This window comes from Oncorhynchus nerka, linkage group LG26 (genome assembly GCF_034236695.1).
Source record: "Oncorhynchus nerka isolate Pitt River linkage group LG26, Oner_Uvic_2.0, whole genome shotgun sequence".
Taxonomy (NCBI): domain Eukaryota; kingdom Metazoa; phylum Chordata; class Actinopteri; order Salmoniformes; family Salmonidae; genus Oncorhynchus; species Oncorhynchus nerka.
Window position 1 is genome coordinate 13,867,389 of NC_088421.1, and position 26,863 is coordinate 13,894,251.

A 26,863-nucleotide genomic window follows, 5' to 3' on the forward strand; every position below is an offset into this window, starting at 1 on the left:
TGGCCTCCCTAGGGGTAGAACATTCAGCTCTAGCGATGGAGGGGTATTTGACTTGTTATTGGCCTTTATTGGCCTATCTCATATCTAGCTCCCCAACTAGAATCTAGTGTCCTGAACCCAGTTTGCCTCCATCCTCACATGGCTGTAGCTAGCTACACTGTTGCGTAAAACTCACACATTGTTAGGTACAGTAAGGTCACATCATTCTATTGACAGAGAATTGTTTCCCAGCTCTCATTTAGCAGTGACCCTGCTTTAAGAAAGACAAACGGTAGTTAAGGCATTCACTGAGGTTGTTTTCTTCCAGCTGGACCTCCTGTATGAAGAGGCTGTTTACACGGTAGTCAACAGGGTGGGCGTGCCCTCGCCAGAGTACATCACCAATGAAGGCGACATCTTCAGTTATCTGCTGAAGGTTCACACACTCTTTTGATCAGCTAAATCCGTTTAGTGAACAGCCCACCTGGCCAAACTCTCACACACACATGGCAGAGACCAACAAACACTTGCTCTCATACACATAAACACACACACACACACTTATGAACGCACCCTAGTGTGCTGTAATTTACACTTCAAATACTGACTAATAAAATAGACAAGACCAGAAAGAGCCAAGTAAGCTGAAATAATTACTGTCCCAGAAAACAACAGCAGAAATCAGATTGTCTCGTCATGTGACTCCTGTTGTAAACCCCTCCTCTAATCTCTCCTCACCAACTGATCCTAGAGGTTCAGTCTGGCGGTAGAGAGCCATGTTTGCTTTGAGACATCTGTAGGAGACTGAGCAGATGTGCTTTGGCTTAGAGCTGATTAAACATCAAAGCCCAGGCCCACTGAGTATTGATGTTCAGCTGTAATATTACATCCATTCAGACTCTGTCACTCCAAAGCTACATCCTTGCTTCCTCTGTCGCTCTCTGCTTGAGGTGGTGGACCAGGGCACATGTCCCCATGCTTTGAAGTGACCCCTGGTTCTCTTTGGCCTTTTGAAGATAGTGAGATTGAACCTGTACAGCCATCTTGGATCGGGCTTATGAGGACGCAAACCATTGGCAAGGGATGTAATGCGTATCACCATTGTATTATTGTTTCAAATAGTTGAATAGTTAAGCTTTGATTTATAAACGTACAGGTCAAAATGCAGGCAGGAGTATAGTTGGATGTGTGTTGCAAATATGCTCACAGACCTATGAGGCTCTCTTGCAAAGAGCACCCTTTTCCACTGTCGTCCCTCTCCTAGGTATTTGATATGGGTCAGGAGGAACATGACATCATTCTGCAGAGAGTCCAAGAATCCAAGGTGAGATGCTTTGTTCCACTTCCCATCTTGTCAATTTCCATCTCCTGTCTCCTCTCCTGTCACTTCCTGTATCTCCCATCCGCAGACACACGCCATGTAAGCTGTATGAACAAGATAGCACCGCTGAGTTGTCACTGTGAGGATCTTCAAGTCTGCACCATTTAATGTGCCTTTCTTTTGTGTTTAGCTATACACTGAGTTTACAAAACTGCTCTTTCCATGACAGACTGACCAGGTGAATCCAGTTGAAAGCTATGATCCCTATTGATATCACTTGTTAAATTCAATTCAATCAGTGTAGATGAAGGGGAGGAGACCGGTTAAAGAAGGATTTTGAAGCCTTGAGACAATTGAGAACTGAATTGTGTGTGTGTGCCATTCAGAGGGTGAATGGGCAAGACAAAATATTTAAGTGCTTTTGAATGGGGCATGGTAGTAGGTGCCAGGTGCACCGGTTTGTGTCAATAACTGAAGCGCTGCTGGGTTTTTCATGCTCAACAGTTTGCCATGTGTATCAAGACATCCAGCCAACTTGACACAACTGTGGCAGTCATTGGAGTCAACATGGGCAAGCATCCATGTGGAACGCTTTCGACACCTTGTAGAGTGCATGCCCCGATGAATTGAGGCTGTTCTGAGGTCAAAATGGGGGTGGGAACTCAATATTAGGAAGTTGTTCCTAATGTTTGTTATACTCCGTGTATAGCACGTTGCATTCACAAGGTTAAAGAAAAATTCATGGAAAGCACTAACACCCTTATGTACCCGGAGAGACTGAGCTGATGGAGTGTATTGATAGCCATAGTGAGGCTCACTGTGCACCAGGAGACATAATGATCTGTGAAAGCCCACTTTGTATGATGCCCTTGACTACCAGCGACCTTTCAAATGTCAGTTTGAAAGAGATGCTGGGCTCTTCTGCAAGACTCCTTGAAAGGTTGTGGGCAGAGGAGAACATATTGTGCCATTTAAATGTTCCATTCTACAAGGATCTCTGTTTCTCGCCGGCGCAGCAGTGTCTTTCCACCTTAGTGACACACAAAGCCCTGGCATTATACACCAGACAAAGAAAACACACATTGATTATTCTCTCTTGACAGACTCACATCTCACACTGCAGTGATAGCTGGTATTTTGTTTAACACTGATGAAAGTGTCTTTTTCGAGTTAAAGACTCCAAATAACAATAAAGTTCACCGACTAGCTGTTGTTTTCAAAGTGCACTCTATGCCATGTTCAAGGCCCGGTTTTGGAATGCAGCGTGCTTATGGATCGTTTCAGCGAGATCTCTCACTAATGCATGACTCTTAGCCTGTGTACTGCTGTTACTTTGTGCACTTTGTTTTGCAGAGAGCCAGTTTCACCATGAGAGTGTCTGTCATGAAAGGGAAAAATCTAATGGCAAAGGATGCAAATGGTGAGGGGTGTTTGTGTTCGTTTTCTGCTATTGATGGGAAGCAGCATTTGTTTTCTGTGCGTGGATATGAAATGTCATCGTGTCCATTTGCCAACTCCAACTCCCCATTGACAAGGAATGCAATTGTTTATTATTGAAATACGATTAGAACATTTTCTGATCAACTATATTGAGTGAGCCACATTGTTCTTTCTGTCTGGAAGAAAAATTTAAACTTCTCATGATACAGTGGTTCAACCAAGACACTACAACCATCATCACATCACTGTCCACTTTAGATAACACTGGACCACTTTGTCTAAAGGTACACAGGCAGCTATTACTAGCAGATCAATTGCTTTTGATTCCTGAACCTCAATAAGGTACATCACAGTCATTCTAACAGTATAATCTCAGTGTGTCTCTATATTAGTTTAACCCTTATTGTGCCTGGGTAGGGTACAGCGACCCCTATTGCATGCTGGGAATCCTCTTGGGCCAGAGCCCTCGGGAGACAGAGGATAAGAAGGAGAGGAAGTTCAGCTTCAGGAAGAGGAAGGAGAAGCTGGAGAAGAGGTCCAGTACCAAGGAGGTTCTAGCAGCCACGTGCATCCAGGTGACTGAGGTCAAGCCAGAGACTCTCAACCCAGTCTGGAATGAGCACTTTGTTTTGTAAGTATAGTACTGACGGTACGCCGATTCTGGAAGTTGTTGGCAGAACGCTTGACATTTGTATGTGTCTCAGAGCCTAACGGTAACAATGTTTGTTTACACAATGTTAAATTATGATATTTTTTTTTCTTCCAATAGTGACATTGATGATGTCCATGGTGATCTACTGCATATGGACATATGGTAAGATTAAACACAGTATGGGCCTTTCCACTTTCAGTCCAGATTCCTGAAAACGGAATCTGCATGCTAATGCTATCCAACTGTCCTACTAACCTTTGCTCTTCTTCTCAGGGACCACGACGATGACGTCTCTGTCGCAGAGGCCTGCAAAAAACTGAATGAAGTCAGTGGACTTAGAGGAATGGGCAGGTAGAACAGGCTTCTGTTTGCTAATGATAAAGTCGGTGAAATAGGCCCTTTAATATAGTGAATGGAGGTCTTGACTGTCAGGTCATTGAGACCCAGTACTGGTTGATTGCTCTGTGTTATATTTCATGTGTTCATCAGTACCTTTTCCCACCAGGTATTTTAAGCAGATTGTATTCATCAGTACCTTATCCCACCAGGTATTTTAAGCAGATTGCCAAATCGGTGCGGTCCAATGGGACGTCGTCATCGGGATCATCTGAAGACAATGCTGATGACTTCCTGGGCTGCATCAACATTCCACTGAATGTAATTCTTTAAATTACAGTGTTTTCACTTCCCAACTGTTGTCTACTGGTAATGTTTCTTCTTTTATTTTTTTATTTGACCTTTATTTAACCAGGCAAGTCAGTTAAAAACAAATTCTTATTTTCAATGACGGCCTAGGAACAGTGGGTTAACTGCCTGTTCAGGAGCAGAACGACAGATTTGTACCTTGTCAGCTCGGGGTTTGAACTTGCAACCTTCCAGTTACTAGTCCACCACTCTAACCACTAGGCTACCCTGCCCAACGCTCTAACCACTAGGCTACTTGATGCAGTTTATTCTAATGTTTGTATCTATTAGCTGTTATAAGTGTTAACTAACATTTATTAATTATACTCCACCAAACTTGGTTCTTGGCTCACTGTCTATCAGAGACACCTGTGATTAATTTACTGTAAATCCATCAAAAAGAGTGTGAAGTTTCGGTCTTCACCTTCATCAGACCGGAACGTCACTTGGTTTTAATGGATTTAGAGTAAATGATAGTTTTATAATGGAGAGAGTGTCGCGCCTCTACATCTAAAGAGGCTATTATTTAAGGCAGCACCTCTGTTCCAGTTGTTTGAGCACAAAACCCTTTTTTCCTGGCTTAGTGTCTAGCCCATGGGCAGGCCCTCGGATCAATATAAAAAAAAAATATATATATATATATATATATATTTAGGAACTCAGTCGGGGCCTCAACTTACTGTTGAGAGTTAGAATTGTAGAATAGAAAAAGTGCAATTTCGAACTTTGGCAGTTGTTCTCTTGTTATGTCAGTCACTGATAGTCAGTCAATTAGCTAATTTCAGCAAAAAAAGTAGATTGCTAAGTTAGCTTAGCAGCCAGCTATCTAAACCTTTTTATCAGTCTCACTCAGATATCATATTAAAAACTGCTAACATTTCTCTCCACCACATGGAAGAATGTGCAGAATTGCAAAACAGGATGTGGGTATGCAGACCAGCCAGCAACTTCAACCCCTCATGATGAGTTCAGACTTTTTGTGGTCCCCACCCTCATCAAAGTTGCCCATCCCTGGTCTAGCCTGTTTGTTGTTCGCCTGTAGGAGATTCCTGTGATGGGATATGACAAGTGGTTTAAGCTGGAGCCCCGATCCAGTGCCTCCAAGGTCCAGGGAGAATGTCACCTGATTCTGAGGCTCTTCACTACCCAGGTAGCTACTACACTCTCTCTGCTCCACAGTACCTGTGTATTCTACCCAAGTCACTTGATCATTCCACTTTGTTCCCCAGAGAGACACTACACTGAGTAAGAGGGAATCGAAAGAAGCCATTCATAAGAAGATGCTGAGTCAGATTCTGGAGTACGAGCACGCTCATATTCAGGTGAAACTCTACTATACAGTGCATTCTATTATCAAGTAAAATGACAGAAATGGATATGGATGGTTTCCTTATGCTATCCATGTAAATCATCTGTTTTTTCTCTCCAGAAAGAGCCTTATAACTGGAATGGGCAGGTGAGTCCTCCAGCATGGACTGTGCTGTCCCATCATGCTGTGCAAACTGACCTCTCACCCCTGCAACAGGCCATCATGTGAGTAGCTACAATAGTAACACTTCAATGTAGATCATATGCCAAAGGTATTGCGGTGGTCCAAATGTTATGCCAAGCTGGTGGAGCCTGTGCCAATGAAGTACCGCGTTTTTAAATATGAGTTGCACCTTTTCCTTCCTAGTCCTTTTAGGTCTGAAACCATTCATCTCAGCTGAGAGGTGAGGGTCATGTTAAGTACAGTAGATGTATAGTAGTATGTATTGCTCTGGTCTGCAGTCGCTGGCAGTGCTATAGCAGCCACCACCGGTCCCAGAGGATGTGCTACACTCTGCTGCTGAGGCTCCTGAGGACCATCGATGCAGAGTGGGATCCCCAAGCTGTGCAGGGAGACCTGGTAGGCCTACTGTCTCCTCACAGCTCCCCTCTGGCTCACAATCAACTTTCATCTGGCATTAGGACACGTCATTAACTCACCACTCAACATCCATCATCCTATGACCTAGGGGTCTGTTATTCAATCAAAACCTGTATTTTTTTCCGGTGCGGTAGTTTTTCTGGAAACTAGACTGAAGCCCAGAATTCTGTCTGAATCTGCTGTTATTGGCTAGATCGATCATTGTGAGGTTGAGTGATGTGATGATGATGTACTTCCTGTGTTCAGGAGCGGCAGCTGTCAGACAGCTTCAGGCTGTACACGGACCACTGTCTGTGTCTGATGAAGAGCATGCGCCAGGTGTTCCCCTGCACCAGTCCAGCCGCCGTCACACGCTGCGAGCTCATGCTGAGGTAAACTCATACCACAGAGGCTGGTGAGGGGAGGAAGGCTCATAGTAATGGCTGGAATGGAATGGAAAACCTATTTCATGTGTTTGATACCATTCCGTTCCAGCCATTACTATGAGCATGTGCTTCCCAATTAAGGTGCCACCAGCCACCTGTGACTCCCACTAACCCCTCTCTCTCTCTCGCCACATCACCGCATCAAACACTCGCCAGCGCTGTCATATCAGACCAAACACTCAACCAAGTCACAAAAATTAAACCACAGATGGAGTACCTAGAACAGTCAAGCCAATAGGAGGGCAGGGTGACTAAATCATAAGCCTATTGGGAGGGTTTTCTACTTGAATGGTGATGACTGTGCCAATAAAAGCAGGCTCATGTTGCTATACTCTTTCTCTGTGAGCAGCCCCATGGGGCACTGTACTTCTGTGTCGCACAGACCAGATGAATGGAGATCCTGCAGGGCCTTTTCCAATGAGATTTCAAAGTCTGCCCAGTGATTGACACTCCTACAGAGATCTCTGTGTATTGTGGACACAAACACACCAAAAAACATGTACTCAAACACATACTAATCATTCTTGCTGTCAGTCACCTTAATTTAAAAAGGCTGACAGAAATGACAGGCTAGGCCAGTCAGGATTGTCTGTTCCAGCAATCATTTAGATTACCTACAAATCACCTTGCATTGTGCCTTTTGTCTTTTACTCAGTAATGAGTTGTTGGGCTACAATAACAGGCCCATGTTTCCCTTTGTGTTTGTGACTCAGGGGGGTAGGACACATGCAGACCATGCCGGCCTTCAAGACTGCGTGCCCCCTTCGAAATGAACTGCATTTGGAAATTGCCACTGTTGTCAAGGTACAACATAAATATAAGGAAGACCTGTTAGTGTTAGCACTGTTGACTAATTCGAATGACTGCAATCTTTGATTTCAACAGAAAGGTACAGTGGAGTGGTACGAGAGCACAATTTCCCAATTCAAACCAGAGGACGGGGTAAGTTGACACCATAAGAATTGATAACACAAAGTCATACAAATAAAGAGAGTCGCACATTCCATATATAAACTCCCAGTCATTTATTGGGTAACACATGGATGGGCCTGTCGGGGTTGTGTGTGAGCTGTAGTGTGTCGATTCTATAGGCTCTAGAGGAGCAGCTGAGGAGACTGGTCCAGGTGGTGGATGCAGTGTGTGCAGATGTACAGAGGGGACAGAACGTCTACAACAAGCTCTTCTACAGGTACACAAACAGTCCCTGCAGTTTGTGTTAATCAAGGAGGGTGACAGGGCGAACTTGACTTTTAAGTAGAATCCTGTTGATTATGTCAAATAGCAAATGAATCCTGTTCTTTGTTTTGTCTTTTTAAACCCCCCAGTGCGGTGAAAGTGGATTTCTTCAGCATCGCGTATAGACAGTTGGAGAAACTGGTGAGAATTCCTTTGAAACCAAAAGGAATAGAACCTGCCAACATCTTTATCCACACATGATATTTACCCATAGATATATATATATTTTACCTTTATTAAACTAGGCAAGTCAGTTAAGAATAAATTCTTATTTACAATGATAGCCTAGGAACAGTGGGTTAACTGCCTTGTTCAGGGGCAGGACAACAGATTTTTTACCTTGGCAGCTCAGGGATTCGATCTAGCAACCTTTCGGTTACTGGCCCAACGCTCTAACCACTAGGCTTACCTGCTTCCCTGATACATGATGAAAAACAGTATACTGATGCATATAGTGTTCCTGTATGTTCAGTATGCATGTATCCTCACTGTTGACCCTTGACCTCTGAGATGGGGTGACTGACCCCTGTGCTCCCCCAGGTCGCGGACGACGTGAGCGTTGCCATGGAGAAGGTGTGTGGCACTCTGGAGCAGGAGAGCTCCAGGTTAACTCAGACCATGGGAGAGACTCTGTTAGAGCTCTACATGTCTCTGAAAATACTCAAACGCTTCAGAGAGTTCCTCCCTCTTAGGTGAGTTTGTGAACACCCTGTCACCCGGTCAGACTGGTGGATGGTGGATGTTCAGCTTGGTTGCATTGAACTTTTAGAAAACAGAAAGATTGATTAGATGTTGTTATTGCTTGGTGATTTGATCTTGCAGTGAACTTCTCCATATGCTTGAACATACAATAGATTAGCTAAATGTCAGGTGGTTAATGAGTATTTCTCTCTCAGGGACGCAAAGATGATGGCCTTGACTGGCTATCACAGCTGGTTCAAGACATCTATCCACAAGTGGCTGCAGATAGTCCATGACAAGTCTTGTGACAGGATCCGCAGAGCAGTAGACATGGATCAGGTGAGAAGGCATTTTATGGAAGTGTCTATAAAGATTGCTTTTCCATGAAAAGCAATCTGAGAAAACATGAGACATACGGCAATCAGGATATCCATTACACTTCTACAGCAGAACCCATTGATGATCTGTAACCCACCAGGATGTTTCTATCTAATGTACTCGGAATATGAGTTAGTGTCTGTGTACTGTACCGGTGTGTCAGTGTATTTCTAGTACAGTACATGTGCATGACATTCTATAAGTTGTTGTTCATAGAATGTGTGTGTGTGTGTGTGTACTGAACAGCTGGAGCCAGTACAGCAGGCCAAACACAGCTCCTCTGCGGTGGATGTGACAGCGTGTTTCAGCCAGGTGCGGGAGTTCTGGAAACAGCTGTCCTGGCCAGACTCTGCAGGGGCCTTCATCTTTGTCACCCGCCTGACAGACGTGAGTGCCACCTCCACACACACACAAACACACACACCCATGCACACACACACATAGGTGCACGCTTTCACACACGCTTACACATCCAGAGACAGTGTAAAAAGCTCTACAGGTGACAAGCCACAATCACAAACAACCAAAGCAGAAAAAATGAATACTAATTGAGGGTTTCACTCTTGATGATGATGATGATGAGTGAGATGTTGTCTGTGTTGCAGAATTTCTGCAGCGAGGCCGTGTGTTACTCAGAGATGATAAAGCGCAAGATTGAGAGGAGCCAGCAGGGTCGAGACATCAAGAGCCTGACGGTGCAGGTAACGCCTGTGGGAAGGCAGGAAGGAAGGGGGGCTTCAGGATGACGTGGGAAGTAAATGTCAGCGGGTGTTCTTTCCCTGGCAACACAAAGAACTCAGTGGGTTGTCCGTAGTGTAAAATGTTTGGTCTACTTCAGTGGAAGCTGCTTAGAGGAGAACAGATCATAGTAATGGCTGGAATAGAGTAAATGGAATGTTATCATTAACATGGTTTTCATGGGTTTGATACCATTCCATTCACTCCATTCTGTCCATTATTATGAGCCCTCAGTAGCCTCCACTGGTCTACTTACCGTCGTGCCTCTTTTTTTTAGCCCTGCCTCTTTTTCGTCCTTTGTTTCCTTCAACCATTCCTCGACCTTTCCTCTGGCTTTCTCTTCTTCCCTCTGCTAATGTACTTCCTGGGTCTTGGTGTGGGCTAGCTGTGCATCGCCCTGAACAACACAGAGCATGTGCGTGTGTTCCTGGGCCACCTGCCTCGGGACCTGGACTGGCAGGGCGTGGAGCAAGCCATGGAGGAGTCTTGCGGGGCGGAGGGGAAGGAGCAGGTCAACAAGGCCCTGAACGGACAGCTCTACAACGTGGATGCGGACCTACAGAGGGAGGCCAAGCGCCTCATCACCCACCTCACAGACAAGGTCCCTCCATCTCATTGAACTGTCCTCTCTGTCGGTCATACTTCGTAACCACTCATCAAATCAAATTGTATTTGGCACATGCGCCGAATACAACAGGTGTAGTAGACCTTACAGTTAAATGCTTACTTACGAGCCCCTAACCAACAGTGCAGTTTAAAAAAATATGAATAAGAATAAGAAATAAATGAACAAGTAATTAAAGAGCAGCAGTAAAATAACAATAGGTCCAGAAGGTGTCAAAGTGATCTATAAAAGTGATTCCAGCAGAGATACAGTAGTCTTTTAGCCAGATGTGTAATGCCAGCAGTCTGCTGAAATTATTGGCCCTTTTTGGAGTCTTATAATACTAAAATCAGTTCTTTAAAATCCATTTTCAAATGTGCCGTTTTAGCCCTCCTTATGTCGTTTGACCCCACATGGACAACGACAGTGTCAGCTGACCACCTGGCAAGGGTCAGTCAAGACACTTGCCAGTTGGTCAGCGCATGCTCTTAGTACACATCCTGGCAATCCATCTGGCCCTGCGGCCTTGTGAATGTTGACACAGGCAAGGGACACAGTCATGCACATCAATATCAGTTTCCATGAGAACGGGTTACATAAATGATACAGACCTTGGTCCAAATAGTATTTGTTTTCTTGTTTTTTGGGGCGTTTGATGGTGCTTGTTTGGAGTGCAAGACGGTCGGGGGTTTCACATTTGGGACTATTCCATTGCTCCCATGTGTCAGGCAACCTTAATCCAGCACAGCTAAAGTATTTCGAAGAAAACAAATACTATGTGAACCCAGGTCTGGTTACATAATACTGTATGATATGGCATACTCAAATTGGGTCTTGCCTGGTAACCATTGTCACATTGCCTTGAACAGAGAGGTAAACCAGTGCATTGTGATATTGTGTGTTTTGTCTAGATGCTTTCAGAGCTGAAGAGGTACCTCCAACACATCAGCCTGTCCCCTGACTCCATCAACAACGATGATGTAAGACTGAACAGTACATTGTGTTCTGCTTCTGTTATGTAGCAGCAACCTCTCTGCTTTCTTTCTTTGTCTTTTCTGGGTTGGAAGACATTTCCTCAATAGGCTTCCCCCTAAGATGGGACACTGTTCTGTGACATTGTTCTGTTTCAGGCCGTGTCCCCCCTCATGAAGTACTTACGTGACACTTTAGTCATCCTCAGGGAGTCTCTGGTGAAGGAGAATCTGGCTAGGTAATTACCTGCTGTGTCACGTCTTTATCTCGATGAGCATCTTAGACATGCACACAATAACGATACCCCTCTGACACATTATGCTGTAGTACTGGTCATTATCTAGCCATTAGGATCACTTGACATACAGCGGATTGTTGTCTAACTGTGTTCTCCTGTCTTCTGCACAGAGTTCTCCTCGGCATGTGGGAGCTGCTCCTCAGAATGATCCTAGACACGGTGGCGGAGAACATGGGAGTCCAGGTGGAGTTCTACAACCGCTTCCAGTACACTGTGGAGGTCAGTGGTCTCCTCTCTCTCTCTCTCTCTCTCTTTCTCTCTCTCTCTCTCACTCTCTCTCTCTCTCTCACACTCTCTCTCTCTCTCTCTCTCTCTCTCTGTTGACCCCAGAGTAGGGGCCTATGTAAGGGGCCTGTTGACCCCACAGTAGGCGCCTATTTCCCCTTCTTCCTCCTCCTTTTCACCATCATCAGCTACTGTATCCTTGTTAATTACTTGTGTGGTATAATTTCCATACCACTGATATTCATCTGGTATCTTGGCTGCTCAGTCCCTGCTGAGGAGAGTCCCCACCAGAATGGCAATGTGACAGTTCCTGTATTCTAATGGAGCATAGAGCTGGCAAGGGACACACGACAGATTTGGATGAAACGTCGTGAAAATGCAAAGCTGCGTGGGTAGAACATGTGGTGTGTTCCATGGTGATCTCCTTCTCCTCCTGGGGGATTCACGCTGTCAGCGAGGATACATACCGGTCTGCTAATATCCTCTGACATATGCTCCAACCAAAGGCGTTAGTTATAGTTACCACCGCTAATTAGCTAGTCATGCCAGTCGAACAGAGCGGAGTATCAGAACATGTAACATGTAACCTGAAAACTGAAACCTTTCCTGCCACTATGCTCCTTTCAGGCCCTGGTGCAGTTCTTCTGTGCTGATGGAGAGGGATTTGTCATAGAAGATCTGAAGAACCATGTCGACTACAAGGTGAGAGCACCAAGGGTGTATGTACCATTTAGCTACTTAATGCCTGACCGTGGTAGAGAGCTTTTTTTAGTGGGGGTTGTTCAGCTGGTTCCTGACGAGCCCCCTCCCCACTGTTGTTCCTATAGGCTCTTGACGAGGAGCTGAGGCTGAACAAGTGTTCGTCCTTTGAGCTGATCGAGCAGTACTTCCTGGAGAAGATCTCTCAGCAGGTAGTCTGCAGCTTGCTGGGCTGCCACATGTGACTCTAACCACCGGGCTAAGTGTGGTGGGGGAGTGTTGATTAGGAGCTGAAAGATCACAACACATTTTCTTTTTCTTTATCTCTTTAATGCTAATGTAGTCGCTAACTGTATTCTGTAACAGCGGTTTAGTTTAGAACGCCAGAACAACTTTACAGGCATGTCCACTTACTACAAGCATTTCGCTACACTAGCATTAACATCTGGTAACTGTGTGTATGTGACAAATCAAATTTGATTTGAGTGTCCAGGATTCATCATACTAAAGGGATGTATAACAATCCAATCCAATAAATCATCTGTTTATATATGATTTATAATATGGATCTGCCTTTCAGAGAACATTGAAGCACACCCGCTTTGGCCGCATCAGTGTGAAGTGTTACTATGATGCTTCTGAGCAGAGGCTCACGGTGGAGATCTTGCATGCCGCCGATCTCATTGCCTTGGATGCCAATGGTAAATATCAGAGTTCCATTGGCATGCAGCTCCATATGCAGAAAGAATGCCAATCCAATCTTCCCTCATTTCTCTCTCTCTCTCTCTCTCTCTCTCTCTCTCTCTCTCTCTCTCTCGCCACACAGGGCTGAGTGACCCCTTTGTCATCATAGAGCTCTGTCCCCACCACCTCTTCCCCATGGCCAAGAGCCAGCGCACCCAAGTGAAGCTCAAGACCCTGCACCCAGTATTTGATGAGCTCTTCTATTTGTGAGTGTCTAATCCGCCTTCTCTATGCACTAACAGAGTAGGAAATGTTGGGATTGGTGGATGATATGATAATTCCCTCTTGACAGCAGCTACATTTGAAAAGCAAAACATGGAGATGTAGACTTCAGTTTGACTCATTTTCCTGTATCTGCTGTCCCACAGCCATGTCAGCCCAGAGCAGTACAGGCACAGGTTTGCCTGTCTGACTTTTACTGTGATGGACTATGATTGGCTGTCCACCAACGATTTTGCCGGGGAGGCCTTGGCCCCGCTCAGTGACTTCTGTTGGCCAGGGAGACCCAACGCCTCAGCGGCCGGAAAGACCATCCAGCCGACCATTCTGCACCTGGCCCGGAGCAAACCCAGCGGTAGGGAGCAGGGTTAGGGTCAATTCGATTTAAATTCAGTCAATTAATTAAGTAAACCCAAATTCTAATTCCACGTTTTCCACATTGAAAATAATTTAGGAACATTTGAATTGTAATTTCAGTTTACTTCCTGAATTTACTGAATTGAAAGGAATTGACCCCAACCCTGGTAGGACAGTCCGCCAGATAGACTACAGTACATAACACCACCCCTCTACTCCTCACTGAGCAGGAACGGGCGCCCAGGGAGGAGAGCGTGTTAAGTCTGGGAAAGGTTTCCTATTACTCCTGTAATCCAACCTAGCGACCCGTTCAATCTAAAGGTAATTGTGGCAGGCGTTGGATGGATGCACTTACGTTTCTGTTTGCTCTCTCCATCCAGAGAAGCCAATCATGAGGATTTTGGACGCACGGACAGGAGACGGAGAGGCTCAGGAGTTTGTGAGGAAGCTGAAGGAGATTGAGAAATCCATGGAAGAGGAGTGAAGCTGTCAGCACTGGTCTGGTGTATTGGTGTATTCTGACTACGTCTTTGCCACATGTGCTCTTGTACTTGTCGTACTACCCGTATGTTTACAATGTTTACAGTTTTCAAATCCTCTTGTACGTGCACTGAAAATGTAATGCTGAACAAAACACAGTAAGGCATGCCTTTTTAGATTGGAATACGAATGCCCTGTCTCTGCTGTATTTTTATGCCTCAAATCAAATACTATTTATCACATGCGCTGCGCCGTATACAACAGGTGTAGACTTTACCGTGAAGTGCTTACTTACAAGCCCTTTCCCAACAACGTGGAGTTAAAAAGTAAGAAAAATCTAAGGGTCCTATCTGAGAAATATGAGAAGTAGCTTATCTTGTAATTATTATTTTGTTTTCTAAAGAGCTCATTGAATGTTATCTTTGTTGTATTATCTTCGTTGCATTACATCTCTAACATCTAACTGAATCTAAAACTAATTTGTAATTGATATGTGTTCAGTCGAATCATGTGGGTGGATCAATCGGTGTAAAAAAATATATACTCCCACTACCGTTTCTGAGTTTATGGCGAAGTAGCACAAGGATGTAACACTGCAAGGAAAAGCCATCTGTAGCCAGGTTTTGTAAGTCATCAGAAGGAGTAGTGTCATATATGGCTGCGTTTACACAGGCAGCCCAATTCTGAAATGTTTCAGATCTTTTCACACCAGCTCTTTTTCAGAGCTGATCTGATCAGTCAAAAGAACAATAAGTTACAGAAAAGAGATCACAATTTGGCTGCCTGTGTAAATGCAGCCTATGTGACGCCATCTGTGCTCATTGATGATTGGATGTTTATATCTCTTCAGATTATGAACCTTATCCCTGAAGAAAAGAGTATTAGTCCTCTATTTGTTATATTGTAAATGTGAACTACTTGCCTTGGATTGTAATGGATTGTGCTGCTGTTCATTGTACCATTCAGATGAAGCCGTCTATAAATAAAGATTGTATTTGAATATGATTCACTAGCTCTTATCACATTTTGTTCTCCTTCGAAAAATATGTTTCCTTCTTTGTAGTGGACTTGCCCATATGATATCAACATGTCGCTCTTCATGTTGCATGAGTCTTTTTCTAAATGGACTCACAAACATATAGTAGCACTAGACACCTAGAAAAAAAACATTGATTAGAAATCTTCTGGGGGGGAAACAGTCCTTTGTGTTTAGCTCTAAATGCCAGGGTTCATTTCGATTGTCTTCCAGACCGAAAGATTCCATCTCTGTCAGTCTTGTGTCTACATCTTCTCTCGCTTCTCCATGTCTCTTTATTGTGCTTTTCTCACTCTATCTCTACCCTCCCCCTCTCTCGCTCTTGCTCTCTGCTCTTGTCACTTAGTTTCAAGGCTTACAAAAGGAAACAGCAGATGTCTGTTTACAGGCAATCTCCTCACTTCCCTCTGAATGTCATTCTCAGATGCAGGCCTGTCTGCTCCCACCACCTCCACCTCCATTATCCTTCCACTCTCTTTCTCTTCCTCCACAGTGTTCCCTCTATCACAGTCCTCTTCCGGTTCCCCTCTTGGCCTTTCAGACCTTCACTCACCTCAAGAGAGCCACCTTGGATGGAAAACACGCTGCTGCACGACCACAGTGACCCCAAAGAGAAACACTCCAGTAATAAGGGCAGCAAGGTTATGTTGATTATGTCCAATCTATCAAATCATAAAAGTCTGAACCACAGTTACGGTTACATCCCCATCCGCCTACACACAGACCGACGTGTTGGTGACCTGATGGACTTCTGCAATAATATAAGCTAAGATAGATAGATATAGATAGATAGATAGATATATATATATATATAGATCTAGATAATTATAGATAGATAGATAGATAGATAGATAGATCGGTAGTGTTTTGATGGATATGTTGGGATGTTTTACTGAGGGAGGGAGGGTTTATTTGGTAATATCAATCAATCAAACAACCCCCCCCCCCTAGAAAATAAATCACCAAGCCCAATGCTGCGTATCTGGCATTGGATTGAGTGTGGCCAGTGCTGTGGTGTCTCAGGTGTGATGGGGAGCAGACATTTCATGGTTCTGTAAACCAGACGTCATGCCCTGTGGTCAGAACCTGTTTAATGTAGCTATCATGCCACCTGACAGCAGTTTCTATCCAGCTGTGACCTATCTCAGCTTCATTTCCACTCCACAGCCTCCCTCTCCCACCCTCTGATTGGTTCACTGTTCTGCAACAGGAAGCTACACTACAGCTCCAAACCAACAGGTATGCTTTTATTTTGTATTTTGTTGATGCAGCAACACAGAGAAGCAAATGGAGGGAATTTGATATACAGTATGACCAAATATATTTCTGTAGATTACACACGACAGGTAGCCTAGTGGTTAAAGCATTGGGCCAGTATCCGCAAGGTAGCTATATCAGATCTCCGAGCTGACAAGGTAAAAATCAGTCTTTCTGCCCCTTGAACAAGGCAGTTATACCACTGTTCCTAGGCTGTCATAATAAATATGAATGTGTTCTTAACTGACTTGCCTAGTTAAATAAAGGTTAAATAAAGAAGAACATCAATGTAACATTCACACAATGAGCTAAAGGCTATTGACACTCAAGGAAGGAATGCTGTGCATGTGGTAGCTGTATTGCTAAAAAGTCAATTAAGCTCATCTATTTTTCAGTGGAGATAATGATTATTTGGTTGGGTGAGAGGATGCTCAAAACAGCATTTGCATTGATACCCAGACAGTAAGAGCTTTAACCAGTAGGTGTCCCCATAGTTTCACAAACCACTTTTTAATCAGTTCACTATTCAGACGTTAGGTGGCACATGGCACTGATGATCAATGCTGGATCTCTATTGGTTGAACTCATTACTATGTCTCTGGTCATCCATGTGTCACTCTACATCTGTGCTGAGCAGTAGGATCGCTGAACCACCTTGCTGGGAGCTCCAGCAATCAAACCAAATTGTATTCATTACATGCTTCCTAAACAACAGGTGTGGACTAACAGTGAAATGTTTACTTATGGGCCCTTCCTAACAATGCAGAGAGAAATAAAGTTGAAAAGTAAAACACATAATAATAAAATGAATAATAGATACACAATGATTTGACTATATACAAGGGGTACCAGTACAGAGTCGATGTGCAGGGGTATGAAGTAATTGAGTTGTCACACCCTGACCTTAGAGAGCTTTTTATGTCTCTATTTTGGTTTGGTCAGGGTGTGATTTGGGTGGGCATTCTATGTTAAATTTTCTATGTTTTGTATTTCTTTGTTTTGGCCGGGTATGGTTCTCAATCAGGGACAGCTGTCTATCGTTGTCTCTGATTGGGAACCATACTTAGGTAGTTTTTCCCACCGGTGTTTTGTGGGTAGTTGTTTTCTGTTTAGTGTTCTGCACCTGACAGGACTGTTTCGGTTTCATTTCTCACTTTGTTATTTTGTTCTAGTGTTCTGTGTTGATAAAAATCATGAACACTTACCACGCTGCGCTTTGGTCCGATCCTTCTTCATCAGATGACCGTTACATGAGGTAGATATGTACATATAACTAGGAATAAAGGGACAGATAATAAACAGTAGCAGCAGCGTATGTTATGAGTCAGAAAAAAAAGTTAGTAAATCCAGATGTAGCTACAGTATTTGGTTAACTATTCAACTTATTATTTAGGAGTCTTGACTTGGGGGTAGAAGCTGTTCAGGGTCCTGTTGGTTCCAGACTTGATGCATCGGTACCGCTTTCCATGCGGTAGCAGAGAGAACAGTCTATGACTTGGGTGGATGAAGTCTTTGACAATTTTCAGGGCCATCCTCTGACACCGCCTTACATAGAGGTCTTGGATGGCAGGGAGCTCGGCCCCAGTGATGTACTGGGCCATATGCATTACCCTCTGTAGCACTTTGCGGTCGGATGCCAAGCAATTGCCATACTAAGCGGTGATGGAGCCAGTCAAGATGCTCTCAATGGTGCCGCTGTATAACTTTTTGAGGATCTGAGACTCAGTGGAAGGTCTTTGAAGGCAAACCAGGAGGACTGTGCCGTATCCTTGTTGCTGCTGGCCCAGCCCCCACAGGGCTCTGGCCCTCAACAGAGCACACGTGTGATGGGAGAGAGAGGGACCACAGTGGGCCTGCTGTGGGTCATGGCTCCCTCTCTATGTGTGTCAGGGACAGACAGCTCCATGTAGAGGACTCCTCCTGAGGCCACAGTAATACAGAACAGATGGAACCAGAGGAGAAGGAGAGATGTGGATACAGTAGCACACACGACTTACTGTACATTGTGCTATCCTATCATCTATGTAAACTTCTGTGTTGAGTCAGTTGTGCCTACTAAAACCTGTCAAATCTTTCCAAACAATAAGCCTTCGGTATCAAAACATCTAAAATCACTACTTGATAGGAAGAAGGCAGTTTATGATGAGTGTGATAGACAGGCTTCAAGAGATGTACAACGTGAGATCAAGGTTAGTTATCATTGTTTTAGTTCACAATGGAGCCCCTAGTCCTATTCCTCACACCCCTGATACCTCCTTTGTCCCACCTCCCACATATGCAGTGACCTCACCCATTACAACCAGCATGTCCAGAGATAAAACCTCTCTCATCATCACCCAGTGCCTGGGCTTACCTCCGCAGTACCCGCACCCCACCATACCCCTGTCTGTGCATTATGCCCGGAATATATTCTACCATGCCCAGAAACCTGCTCCTCTTATTCTCTGTCCCCAACGCTCTAGGCGACCAGTTTTGATAGCCCTTAGCCGCACCCTCATACTACTCCTTCTCTGTTCCGCGGGTGATGTGGAGGCAAACCCGGGCCCTGCATGTCCCCAGGCACCCTCATTTGTTGACTTCTGTGATCGAAAAAGCCTTGGTTTCATGCATGTCAACATTAGAAGCCTCCTCCCTAAGTTTGTTTTACTCACTGCCTTAGCACACTCTGCTAACCCTGATGTCCTTGCCGTGTCTGAATCCTGGCTCAGGAAGGCCACCAAAAATTCAGAGATTTCCATACCCAACTATAACATCTTCCGTCAAGATAGAACTGCCAAAGGGGGAGGAGTCGCAGTCTACTGCAGAGATAGCCTGCAAAGTAATGTCATACTTTCCAGGTCCATACCCAAACAGTTCGAACTACTAATTCTGAAAATTACTCTCTCCAGAAATAAGTCTCTCACTGTTGCCGCCTGCTTACCGACCCCCCTCAGCTCCCAGCTGTGCCCTGGACACCATTTGTGAATTGATTGCCCCCCATCTAGCTTCTGAGTTTGTTCTGTTAGGTGACCTAAACTGGGATATGCTTAACACCCCGGCAGTCCTACAATCTAAGCTAGATGCCCTCAATCTCACACAAATCATCAAGGAACCCACCAGGTACAACCCTAACTCTGTAAGCAAGGGCACCCTCATAGACGTCATCCTGACCAACTGGCCCTCCAAATACACCTCCGCTGTCTTCAACCAGGATCTCAGCGACCACTGCCTCATTGCCTGTATCCGCTACGGTGCCTCAGTCAAACGACCACCCCTCATCACTGTCAAACGCTCCCTAAAACACTTCTGTGAGCAGGCCTTTCTAATCGACCTGGCCCGGGTATCCTGGAAGGACATTGACCTCATCCCGTCAGTTGAGGATGCCTGGTCATTCTTTAAGAGTAACTTCCTCACCATATTAGATAAGCATGCTCCGTTCAAAAATGCAGAACTAAGAACAGATACAGCCCTTGGTTCACTCCAGACCTGACTGCCCTCGACCAGCACAAAAACATCCTGTGGCGGACTGCAATAGCATCGAACAGTCCCCGCGATATGCAACTGTTCAGGGAAGTCAGGAACCAATACACAGTCAGTCAGGAAAGCTAAGGCCAGCTTCTTCAGGCAGAAGTTTGCATCCTGTAGCTCCAACTCCAAAAAGTTCTGGGACACTGTGAAGTCCATGGAGAACAAGAGCACCTCCTCCCAGCTGCCCACTGCACTGAGGCTAGGGAACACGGTCACCACCGACAAATCCATGATTATCGAAAACTTCAACAAGCATTTCTCAACGGCTGGCCATGCCTTCCGCCTGGCTACTCCTACCTCGGCCAACAGCACCGGCCCCCCCGCAGCTCCTCGCCCAAGCCTCTCCAGGTTCTCCTTTACCCAAATCCAGATAGCAGATGTTCTGAAAGAGCTGCAAAACCTGGACCCGTATAAATCAGCTGGGCTTGACAATCTGGACCCTCTATTTCTGAAACTATCCGCCGCCATTGTCGCAACCCCTATTACCAGCCTGTTCAACCTCTCTTTCATATCGTCTGAGATCCCCAAGGATTGGAAAGCTGCCGCAGTCATCCCCCTCTTCAAAGGGGGAGACACCCTGGACCCAAACTGTTACAGACCTATATCCATTCTGCCCTGCCTATCTAAGGTCTTCGAAAGCCAAGTCAACAAACGAATCCCACCGTACCTTCTCCGCTTTGCAATCTGGTTTCCGAGCCGGTCACGGGTGCACCTCAGCCACACTCAAAGTACTAAACGACATCATAACCGCCATCGATAAAAGACAGTACTGTGCAGCCGTCTTCATCGACCTTGCCAAGGCTTTCGACTCTGTCAATCACCATATTCTTATCGGCAGACTCAGTAGCCTTGGCTTTTCGGATGACTGCCTTGCCTGGTTCACCAATTACTTTGCAGACAGAGTTCAGTGTGTCAAATCGGAGGGCATGTTGTCCGGTCCTCTGGCAGTCTCTATGGGGGTGCCACAGGGTTCAATTCTCGGGCCGACTCTTTTCTCTGTGTATATCAATGATGTTGCTCTTGCTGCGGGCGATTCCCTGATCCACCTCTACGCAGACGACACCATTCTATACACTTTCGGCCCGTCATTGGACACTGTGCTATCTAACCTCCAATCGAGCTTCAATGCCATACAACACTCCTTCCGTGGCCTCCAACTGCTCTTAAACGCTAGTAAAACCAAATGCATGCTTTTCAACCGATCGCTGCCTGCACCCGCTTGCCCGACTAGCATCACCACACTGGATGGTTCCGACCTTGAATATGTGGACACCTATAAGTACCTAGGTGTCTGGCTAGACTGCAAACTCTCCTTCCAGACCCATATCAAACATCTCCAATCGAAAATCAAATCAAGAGTCTGCTTTCTATTCCGCAACAAAGCCTCCTTCACTCACGCTGCCAAGCTTACCCTAGTAAAACTGACTATCCTACCGATCCTCGACTTTGGCGATGTCATCTACAAAATGGCTTCCAACACTCTTCTCAGCAAACTGGATGCAGTTTATCACAGTGCCATCCGTTTTGTCACTAAAGCACCTTATACTACCCACCACTGCGACTTGTATGCACTAGTCGGCTGGCCCTCGCTACATATTCGTCGCCAGACCCACTGGCTCCAGGTCATCTACAAGGCCATGCTAGGCAAAGCTCCGCCTTATCTCAGCTCACTGGTCACGATGGCAACACCCATCCGTAGCACGCGCTCCAGCAGGTGTATCTCATTGAGCATCCCCAAAGCCAACACCTCATTCGGCCGCCTTTCGTTCCAGTACTCTGCTGCCTGTGACTGGAACGATTTGCAAAATCGCTGAAGTTGGAGACTTTTATCTCCCTCACCAACTTCAAACATCAGCTATCTGAGCAGCTAACCGATCGCTGCAGCTGTACATAATCTATTGGTAAATAGCCCACCCATTTTCACCTACCTCATCCCCACAGTTTTTATTTATTTACCTTTCTGCTCTTTTGCACACAAATATCTCTACCTGTACATGATCATCTGATCATTTATCACTCCAGTGTTAATCTGCAATATTGTAATTATTCGCCTACCTCCTCATGCCTTTTGCACACATTGTATATAGACTCCCCTTTTTTTTCTCTACTGTGTTATTGACTTGTTAATTGTTTACTCCATGTGTAACTCTGTGTTGTCTGTTCACTCTGCTATGCTTTATCTTGGCCAGGTCGCAGTTGCAAATGAGAACCTGTTCTCAACTAGCCTACCTGGTTAAATAAAGGTGAAATAAAAATCAAATAAAAAAAATCAAAAGACAGATACTGGTGGACAAGGAGGCCAACAAGCATAGGGTGGAGAGGAGCCTCTCCTCAGGAAACTCAAGGGTGGCCTGGCAAGGGATTAAATCCATGGCTATACTGCCCCCCACATAGGCAGGGGGAAAACCAGTGCTGACCTCGGGAGACATGAGGGCCAGAACATGGCTAATGAACTGAATGTTTTCTTCTCAAGATTTGAATCAGACAACTTTGTGTCGGAGGTAAAAACAAATGGAAGCATCATTACACATTTTTGAGAGAGTTGTTGTTAAACAGTCTGATGTGTTAAAGTTGTTCAGGGGATGTAACACATACACAAGCCCAGGCCCAGACAAAATAAGTGGACATGTGTTAAAGCACTGTGCTGAACAATTGGCTGGTGTTTTTAGACATTTTCCAATCCTCACTCGACCAGCAACACCAGTATTGTGGAAAAACTCAATAATTATACCCTTTCCTCAAGCATCTAATCCCTCTGTGCTGAATGACTACCGCCCTGTTGCCTTCACATCTTTAGAAATGAAATGCCTTGAGAAACTTTTGAAAAGTCATATTCTCAGCGTCACCCTGTGCTGAATGACTACCGCCCTGTCGCCTTGACATCCTTAGTAATGAAATGCCTTGAGAAACTTGTGTAAAGTCATATTCTCAGCGTCACCCAGAAGCTTCTCGACCCATTTCAGTTTGCCTATCAGCCTAGCAGAGGAGTTGATGTTGCCATTCTTACCCTCCTTAACATGGTCTACAGACATCTAGAGGGTGTAGTCTCCTTAACATGGTCTATAGACATCTAGAGGGGGCCAAATCCCATGGTAGGGTACGGTTTGTTGACTTTTCTTCTGCCTTCAACACAATCCAGCCCTACATTCTGGCACAGAGACTAATTCGGGACTTCTCCTTATATGGGGGGCTGGTTTTGAGGATGTTGGACTTCCTAAACCAACGCTCACAGCGAGTCAAAATAGGTCCCCACGTGTCGGACATACGCAATACCAACACAGGCTCTCCTCTGGGATGTGTTTTGGCCCCCCTCCTGTACATCTTGTACACTAATAGTTGTACTAGTTCCCATCCTGACAGACACCTCGTTAAGTTCGCTGATGACACTGCCTTGATCAGCCTGTTGCATGATGACGTGGAACACCATGGCACGGTCCTAGATGGCTTTGTAGAGTGGTGTGAGGAATCACACTTGGTCCTGAATACCAACTAGACCAAAGAGATGTGCATAGACTTCAGGAAGCGTACAACACCTCCCTCTGCAACATCTATCAGAGGTCAGAATATAGAGATTGTAGAGGAATACAAATACCTGGGTGTCCTCTTGGACAATAAGCTTCAGTGGAGTAAATGTACAGACCTGATCTACAACAAGAGCCAACAGAGACTGTACTTTCTCAAAGACCTGGGATCGTTTAATGTAGACTGTACTATACTGACTCTGTTTAACAAATCTTTCATTGAGAGTATTTGAACTTTTTGTATTGTTTGTTGGTTTGGCAATGCCATGGTCAGCCAGAGAAATATGCTGAGAAGGATTATCACCACAGCAAGCAAGGTACTTGGAGTCAAACAGACAGGCCTGGATGAGATCTTTAAGGTCAGGGCCCTTCGCACGCCTCACAAAATAATTTTAGACCCAAGCCACCCCCTGTACCCGGACTTTGAACTACTCCCCTCTGGACGCAGGTATAGGGCACCCCTCAGCAGGAAAAACAGAACTAGACAATGATTTGTGCCAGGTGTGATATCCCTCCTAAATAGCTCGGGCTAATGTTCCTATCGACTCGGTAAGGCCAGCAGGCTAGTCTTTTTTTATATATTTGTTTGGTATGTAACTGTTGTGAAAGTTGTATTGTCAATTTTGTTTTGTATTTAAATGCCACTTTAAACGTGTACATGACACTGCAACAAAATTTCCCCATGGGGACAATAAAGCCAGTAAGTATTGCTATCCTTGTGTAACCTGTCATACAAATACAGCGCCTTGGGAAAGTATTGACCCCGCGACTTTTTCCACATTTTGTTACTTTACAGCCTTGTTCTAAAATTGCTTAAATTATTTTTTCCCCTCATCAATCTACACGTAATACCCCATAATGACAAAGTGAAAACAGGTTTTAGAAATGTTAGCAAATTGTCCGTAGAGCTCGTGACAGGATCTGGAGAAGGGTACCAAAACATTTCTGCAGCATTGAAGGGCCCCAAAGAGCACAGTGGCCTCCATCATTCTTAAATGGAAGAAGTTTGGAATCACCAAACTGAGCAATTGGGGGAGAAGGGTCTTGGTCAGGGAGGTGACCAAGAACCCAATGGTCACTCTGACAGAGCTCCAGAGTTCCTCTGTAGAGATGGGAGAACCTTCTAAAAGGGCAACCATCTCTGCAGCACTCCACCAAGCAGGCCTGTACGGTACAGTGGCCAGACTGAAGCCACTCCTCAGTAAAAGGCACATGACAGCCCGCTTGGAGTTTGCCAAACGGCACTTAAAGAACTCTCAGACCATCATAACAAGACTCTCTGGTCTGATGAAACCAATATTTAACTTTTTGGCCTGAATGCCAAGCGTCATGTCTGGAGGAAACCTCGCACCATCCCTATGTTGAAGCACGGTGGTGGCAGCATCATGCTGTGGGGATGTTTTTCTGCGTCAGGGACTGGGAGACTAGTCAGGATCAAGGGAAAGATGAACAGAGCAAAGTGCAGACAGATCCTGCTCCAGAGCGCTCAGGACCTCAGACTATGAATGAAAGTTTACGATGTAGGTGCATAGGTTGAGAGAAAAATGTAAGTAATCGAGGTGACAGACAGTGACACATTCAATACCGCCTTTCACACTGCCTGCATCAAACTGATCTAGGGTGTAATCATTAGTCCAACAGTTGCAAACGAGAGTTTCTATTGGACAAATTCAGGTATTTTTATCCCCGTTTCGTTCCATTTGCTTCAGCTTAAGAAATGTTTTTCAACAGAATCCTCAGAATGAATACTCCCCAGACCCAAACACAGTTCACTTTCATAGCAGCCACATCCAAACAGCATGATAATTTTGCTCGTTGTAGAATTCCTTCTTGCATCTACTCACTCTCCACCTTTTTCCTTCGCTTGACTTCAGTGCACAACACACTATTTTTATTTTATGAAATTCACTGAGGTCCTCCCCTTCCTCCTCTGAGGAGCTTCCTCTGATAGCTACACAAACGGAGCAATTGAAACACAGGAACAAACTAATCACAGTGGAGGGATTGATTTGAATGTTCTACATGTAGGCTATGATACCCCCACTGGGAAAAACTGGGTTGCCATGTCATTAAAACCAGCTTTTCCTACTGGGTAGCTAGGTGTTTAGAGTACATACCGTTATGTAAATATGGAAACATATTGGAAGCCAAGTGAGTCAGAGATCCATATACAGTAAGTTAAACATTCTCTGGTCTTTGAACATACTGAGCTGTCTTCATCAGGGACTATATCACAGGAGGCTGGTGAGGGGAGGATGGCTCATATTAACTGAAGTAATGGAGTGAATGGAATGATTTCAAACACACTGAAACCATTTGTTTGATGTGTTTAATGGGGGGGCTAGAGAGTGGGTTTAGAGTGAGTGGGAAGAATAGGACTGGTGTTGATCCCTATGAATGTTGGCAGAGTTGTGAGCTATGGGATGACTGCTACTGCTCCTCCACTGGGTCCTGGCTCTGGCCCTGGCTGGGTCTCTGGCAGGTATGTTTAACAACACTGTCATCTCACATGCCCATCTCACATCAGACAACCCTAATTCCCCCACAGAAATGTAACACTATAGATCCCTGCTCTGGAGCTCAGGCCGTCCCAGAGCCCCCCCCACTCACTCACTCACACACACACACACACACACACACACACACACACACACACACACAGATAAAGCACACACACAGCTGCAGCGTCCCATGCTGTCTGGGCTACCTGGGAAGCCTGTTCCTCTGCAGGCTTAGTCATGATATCATAGAAGATAGATTTACATCTGGGATTTATAGGCAGAGGGCTGTCATTAATGCCAGGGAGCACTTTACTCTGTTCGTGTTCAGACCTGTATAGTGATAGCAAAGCCCGACTCATTGGGAACTTCCAGTGCAGCTGTATCAAAAACTGAAACTTACCCTTAGAAAGAACCCCCTCCTCCCTTACCTGTTGCTCCTACCCTCTACTTTTTTGAACATTTTGTTAAAAATCGCGCAACATTTCAGCGCCCTGCTACTTATGCCAGGAATATAGTACGTTCATATGGTTAGAATGTGTGGATAGGAAACACTCGGACGTTTTTAAAACTGGTTAAATCACGACTGTGGCTATAACATAACGTGCGTTACATCGGAAAGCGCAGGAAAACCTGATCACAGAAAATGGAAATAAATATCCTTGCGCCACTTCCAGCAATTGTTCACAGTGAGCCGAATTAGATAAGACCGAGGATTCAAATCCCACAGCATCCCCATGTTGTCTAGAGTCTTGTGAATTGAATCATCTTTGATTCTTGGTTGAACCGAATCAGGGGAACCACTTACCTCCAGTCTCCGCCCAGATCATTTGGAAGAGCTCTCTCGTGAAATTTTTTCCAAGACGACAGCTAATGATTTTTACATTGCCTCCTGATGATTTTTATCGCTTATTAACGTTTACTAATACCTAAAGTAGCATTACAAACGTATTTCAAAGTGTTTTGTGAAAGTTTATCGTCTACTTTTTGAATTTTAAAAAAT

At 44.9% G+C, this 26,863-nt stretch overlaps 1 protein-coding gene and 1 long non-coding RNA gene across 2 annotated transcripts in view; one reads left to right on the forward strand and one right to left on the reverse strand.

Moving 5' to 3' along the window:
* LOC115110340 (BAI1-associated protein 3-like) overlaps window positions 1-15,046 on the forward strand; it is a 43,634-nt gene extending 28,588 nt beyond the window's left edge. The window contains exons 5-34 of the mRNA XM_029635918.2: window positions 308-415; window positions 1,244-1,303; window positions 2,654-2,720; window positions 3,158-3,371; window positions 3,510-3,554; window positions 3,666-3,743; window positions 3,941-4,049; window positions 5,119-5,226; window positions 5,306-5,398; window positions 5,506-5,609; window positions 5,847-5,964; window positions 6,232-6,356; window positions 7,124-7,214; window positions 7,296-7,352; window positions 7,502-7,599; window positions 7,736-7,787; window positions 8,187-8,338; window positions 8,543-8,666; window positions 8,952-9,092; window positions 9,311-9,406; window positions 9,829-10,044; window positions 10,959-11,027; window positions 11,178-11,257; window positions 11,428-11,536; window positions 12,170-12,244; window positions 12,370-12,453; window positions 12,822-12,942; window positions 13,068-13,191; window positions 13,354-13,559; window positions 13,942-15,046. Of these exons, the coding sequence (XP_029491778.2) occupies window positions 308-415; window positions 1,244-1,303; window positions 2,654-2,720; window positions 3,158-3,371; window positions 3,510-3,554; window positions 3,666-3,743; window positions 3,941-4,049; window positions 5,119-5,226; window positions 5,306-5,398; window positions 5,506-5,609; window positions 5,847-5,964; window positions 6,232-6,356; window positions 7,124-7,214; window positions 7,296-7,352; window positions 7,502-7,599; window positions 7,736-7,787; window positions 8,187-8,338; window positions 8,543-8,666; window positions 8,952-9,092; window positions 9,311-9,406; window positions 9,829-10,044; window positions 10,959-11,027; window positions 11,178-11,257; window positions 11,428-11,536; window positions 12,170-12,244; window positions 12,370-12,453; window positions 12,822-12,942; window positions 13,068-13,191; window positions 13,354-13,559; window positions 13,942-14,045 (3,228 nt within the window). The 3' untranslated portion in view covers window positions 14,046-15,046. The remainder of the gene's footprint in view (window positions 1-307; window positions 416-1,243; window positions 1,304-2,653; window positions 2,721-3,157; window positions 3,372-3,509; window positions 3,555-3,665; window positions 3,744-3,940; window positions 4,050-5,118; window positions 5,227-5,305; window positions 5,399-5,505; window positions 5,610-5,846; window positions 5,965-6,231; window positions 6,357-7,123; window positions 7,215-7,295; window positions 7,353-7,501; window positions 7,600-7,735; window positions 7,788-8,186; window positions 8,339-8,542; window positions 8,667-8,951; window positions 9,093-9,310; window positions 9,407-9,828; window positions 10,045-10,958; window positions 11,028-11,177; window positions 11,258-11,427; window positions 11,537-12,169; window positions 12,245-12,369; window positions 12,454-12,821; window positions 12,943-13,067; window positions 13,192-13,353; window positions 13,560-13,941) is intronic.
* Window positions 1-26,863, reverse strand: part of LOC135564660 (uncharacterized) — a 529,018-nt gene that overhangs the window by 99,120 nt on the left and 403,035 nt on the right. The window lies entirely within an intron of this gene.